The sequence below is a fragment of the Benincasa hispida genome, chromosome 4 (genome assembly GCF_009727055.1).
Source record: "Benincasa hispida cultivar B227 chromosome 4, ASM972705v1, whole genome shotgun sequence".
In the NCBI taxonomy this organism is placed as follows: Eukaryota; Viridiplantae; Streptophyta; class Magnoliopsida; order Cucurbitales; family Cucurbitaceae; genus Benincasa; species Benincasa hispida.
In genome coordinates this window covers 678,883-682,950 of record NC_052352.1, presented here as the reverse complement: position 1 = coordinate 682,950, position 4,068 = coordinate 678,883, and the positions used below count along the sequence as shown (strand labels likewise).

Here is a 4,068-nt window from a genome sequence, read left to right as displayed (position 1 = left end):
TATTATTATTATTATTATTATTATTATTATTGAAATAAAGTAAAAATAACTACAACTTAATTAATATGTATTATTTCTGTTGAAGTAGAATGTAAAATCCTCAACCATCAAATTTTTGTAGTAAACAAAAGTTTTCTAAAACTAAGTATTCTCATATTTGTTCCACTAATAAAAGGATTATATAAAATGATTTAGAATCTTGAGTTTTGCGAAAATATTATTGGGCTGCATCCAAAAGTTCCGGGCTGGCCCATGTGAAGCCCACCATAGTTAACAAACCGAACCTACATTTCGGCGTGGCAGGAGGTAGGTGGGTCCCGTAGTTTTTTTTTTTTCCCCCAATAAAAAAGAAAGAAAGAAAGAACGCTGGTTCCCGGTAATATGATATCATTAATTAAAAAGAAAAAGGAAAAAGAATGGTGAATACTGGAAAGAGATGCGGGCCCGAAGCCACGCCCCCACCCACCCTAATAGCCCACAAAACAAAAACGAATAACTGGAATCTCTTCCTCCTTCCCCCATTTCCTAATTTCCACCATTTTCATTTTCACTCCCTCTTTCCCCTTCTCCCTTACTTCTTCAATTCTCTCTCTCTCTCTCTCTCTCTCTCTCTCTGGGTTTTTCTCTTCATACCTTACCCATCTCTCCCCTTTCGTCGCGCCGCTCAATATGGTGTTGAAGGATGAGTGGTTGTGTGCCGCCATGGCCGATGATAGCGTCGTCGTTGAGTTACTGGTTCGTCTCAAGCAGTCTCAAGCCTCCTCGTCGATTAAATCTCCGCTACCTACCGTTATTCCGCCCAGATGGGGTCTCAGACAACGCCGTTCCAGGATTCTTTCCCCTTTCCGATTCGATGCCATTGCTCACAAGAATAAGGACTCCACCTCCACCAGATGCAGCCCTACCACCCCTCTCTCTTGGAGTGGCGATACATCCCCTTCCGCCACCGCCGATGGATTCGAAGAGTCCAGCCATCCATCCGAATTCTCCCACTCCTCCAGATCCAAGGTTCTTTCTCGATTCTACTCTTTTTCCTTTTCCCCCCAATCTTCATTTCCTTTTTTTTTTTTTCGTTCTCTCTCTCTCTCTCTCTGGTTTTGGGTTAGATACAGAGCCATCGATCTCCGCCGTGGCGATTTCCTTTTCCCCTGTATTTGGCGAATTTCTCCGCCGACACACGAGTATTTCTCTCCTCATGGCTGACTCTGTAACCCCACGAGATGAATTGCTCGTATTTTGTCAAAGACGCATTTGAACCAAGAACCCCACAATTTCACTTTCAACGATGGCCCTCTTTTCCTCTGTTTTTCGTTCTTTAAAGCGTCGTTAAGTGGAGGGTAATCTAAGTCCAGAACTGAAAGTTTCTGGACGGAACGGAGCCGGTAAACACTGAATAATGGTGGGGATCAGATTCATCAGAATCATCAGATCGATATTCTCGTCGTCTGAGAACGGCGTTAGAGATAGGATGCGTTTGGTTTTAGCGAAGTCATCGAACAAAGTATGTTTGTTTATCCTCTGTTCTCGAGACCAGAGTAATTAGTTTGTGCGCGTATGTCCCACGTACAACCCCCCATAATCGGACGGCTTGGAATAGAACCATCGAGAAATGGTTTATAATAGCCATTATTATTTGATCCTTTGGGTTCTCAGATCTGAAGGTCAATGATCATCTTTTTCTTTATTTCCATTTTTTCCCCCTTCTTTGTTAGCAGTAGTTTTTCATTTTAAAAGCCATTAAATTGAAAGAAGAGGCACGTGAAGGGTCACGCGAGCAATGGATAGTAAGATTCTCGAGAAGAAATTGAGGTTAAATTAGATTGATGAGCCACCATGTGGGTTTGATGATGTGTCATTCAATTACTGGTTATCATAATTAAAAAGAAAAAAAAAATAGAGCTCCCTTTTGAAAAAAAAATCTGAATGTAATTGTGGACTTTTGTGCTCTTTTTTCTTTGTAGTTTCTGATGGGTTGACCTTTTGTGCAGGGGTGTGGTACTAATGAATTCAGTTCTAGCACTGCCATGGCCAAGAGGTTAAAGAGAAGGAAGGTAAAAATTCCCATCTCTTGAGTTCAGTGTTAAAACTTTAACTAAATCAACTTCACTGAGTCGGATTTTGTTCGAATTCTTGTAATGTCATTTGATGATTGGGTGATTAATTATTAGTCTTTTTCTTATGTTACTTTATTATTCTGAACTACCTAAACTTTTGCAGGCATTGGCTGATCTGAGAGTGGAGGAGTCTTTACTTTTGAAGGAAAGGGTACATCTCAGAAAGGTGTGTTTGCTGTACTAAAGCAAAGAGGGTTCCTGAATTGGAGAGAATTATAGTAGTCTGGTCGTTTTATTGAATAAATACTTAGTTTGTGTGTTTGAAAATATTTTTGCTACCTTTTTAAAGTGTTTTCGAATAAATTAATCATGGTGTTCTGCTTTTAAAAACATTTCTTTTGGTGAGTGAGTGAGTATTTTGAGTTTAAACTTCTCAGATCTATCCTTACCACCACATCTCTTCTTAAATTTTGAAAAGTGCTTTTGGGAGAAAGTAGTAATTAATGTTCATTTGAAAATAAAATCTTCACGCACTGCCAATCAAAACCATCCTTTTGTTTTTGTTTAATGAAAGTCCATTGGTTTCGAACAGGAGCTCGAAAGTTTACACGCAACGTTCAAGGAACAGACGACTAACAACGAGAAGTTGAAGAAAATGAAGGTGATTCAAAAATCTCCCTCAGAACCCAGATGAAAATACTGTCTTAAAATATTAAGAAATGTGAGACCTTGATGTTATTCTTTTGATAATGTATGAACGTTAACCCGGCATGGACATTGTAATAATATGTGAAACCTGCCTTCTGATCTTGCTGTTGGCTCTTCTGATTTGAACTTATGTTTTTCAGCTCAATCTGAATTTCAATGCATCATCAGATCATCTTCGGGATGAGTCGAAGCCAGTAGCTCCCAATCAACAGTGCCAAAGTGTGGATCCTACAACCGACAATGTTCCTGCAACTTCACCAATACATACCGTCCCTGGAAATGGTACACAATCAGAATTGCACGAGACACGGGAGATAAATTCAATGGAAAGTGGTGGTTTCTTTTTACCAGATCTTAATATGATCCCAGCTGAAGACTGTCTCTGAAGCTCTCATCAATCATGAGCTGAAGACATGTTTTGACTCGTCAAGGACATTACTTCGAGAGAAACGACTTGTCCCTCGCCAAATGTAGAATGATTTACTGGAGGTCGTTTTTGAAAGAGATTGACAGAGTCACGAGAATTTCGAAACTGAGGACTTTCTTCTGTTGCCGTTACGAAATTCGTTCGGGTAGAATACCTTATTGAAATTCATTTCAATATTGTAGGATCAAACATGTTTGATTCTTTGTAGGTAAAAAGAAAAGCTAATCAAAACTTGTTCTATGCTGAAATCTTCGCTCTCTATTCAACCCAATTCTTATTATATTTTCAGGAAAGCCATCTAACTGACATTGGTTAATGATCAATCGTCTCGAGCTCTGCTGCTGTTGTTAACATTTGACAAAACAAACCTTTGTATTGGTTTTTCTCAACATATTTGATTTTATTTTTGTTGTTTTTTTTCCCTCCAAATCCGAGTTGTTGAATTAGCTCGTTGTTTTATCAAAAAACAATTCCTTGCTTAGATTGAGAAAAAAAAATCTTTTTCTTAAATCTTGATTAAAAGAAATTAAAATGGGAAATTGCTTTCAAGCATCATTTTATTGTTTTAATTACAAGAAATTCTGGAGTAGAATATTCTTAAGAAGGCTACTTTGAAGGTAAAAACGTGTTTGAAGGTTGAAGATTTCCTTAAATTATAAATTTTGAAATGTATTTAACTTGTGTTCATAATAGGTTTTGAGTCAAAGATGATTTCTGAGTATGCTTAAGAAAAAACAATGAGAATAAACCTACAGGTAATCAAAGAATAGTGTAGATTTCTTTAAGCACAAAATTCAAATTTAAAATATCATTTTATAAGACAAATCCATAAGAAAATATACCATGGTATTAAGTGGGAGAACCTCAAGAGTTGATTTG

The 4,068-nt window shown here is 37.7% G+C and overlaps 1 protein-coding gene across 2 annotated transcripts; it reads left to right on the top strand.

The window, feature by feature from the left end:
- Window positions 1-499: 499 nt before the first annotated feature.
- On the top strand, window positions 500-3,552 carry LOC120076783. 2 transcript variants are annotated; one of them, XM_039030692.1, is made up of 5 exons: window positions 500-1,008; window positions 1,989-2,051; window positions 2,218-2,280; window positions 2,647-2,715; window positions 2,903-3,545. In XM_039030692.1, exons 1-5 carry the CDS (start codon window positions 670-672, stop codon window positions 3,146-3,148), a joined length of 780 nt encoding a protein of 259 aa, XP_038886620.1. In that variant the 5' UTR covers window positions 500-669; the 3' UTR covers window positions 3,149-3,545. The 2 variants fall into 2 exon arrangements, with proteins under 2 accessions (XP_038886620.1, XP_038886622.1); XM_039030694.1 differs by lacking the exon at window positions 500-1,008 and adding an exon at window positions 1,015-1,501 and having other exon boundaries at window positions 2,903-3,552.
- The last annotated feature ends 516 nt before the right edge of the window (window positions 3,553-4,068 follow it).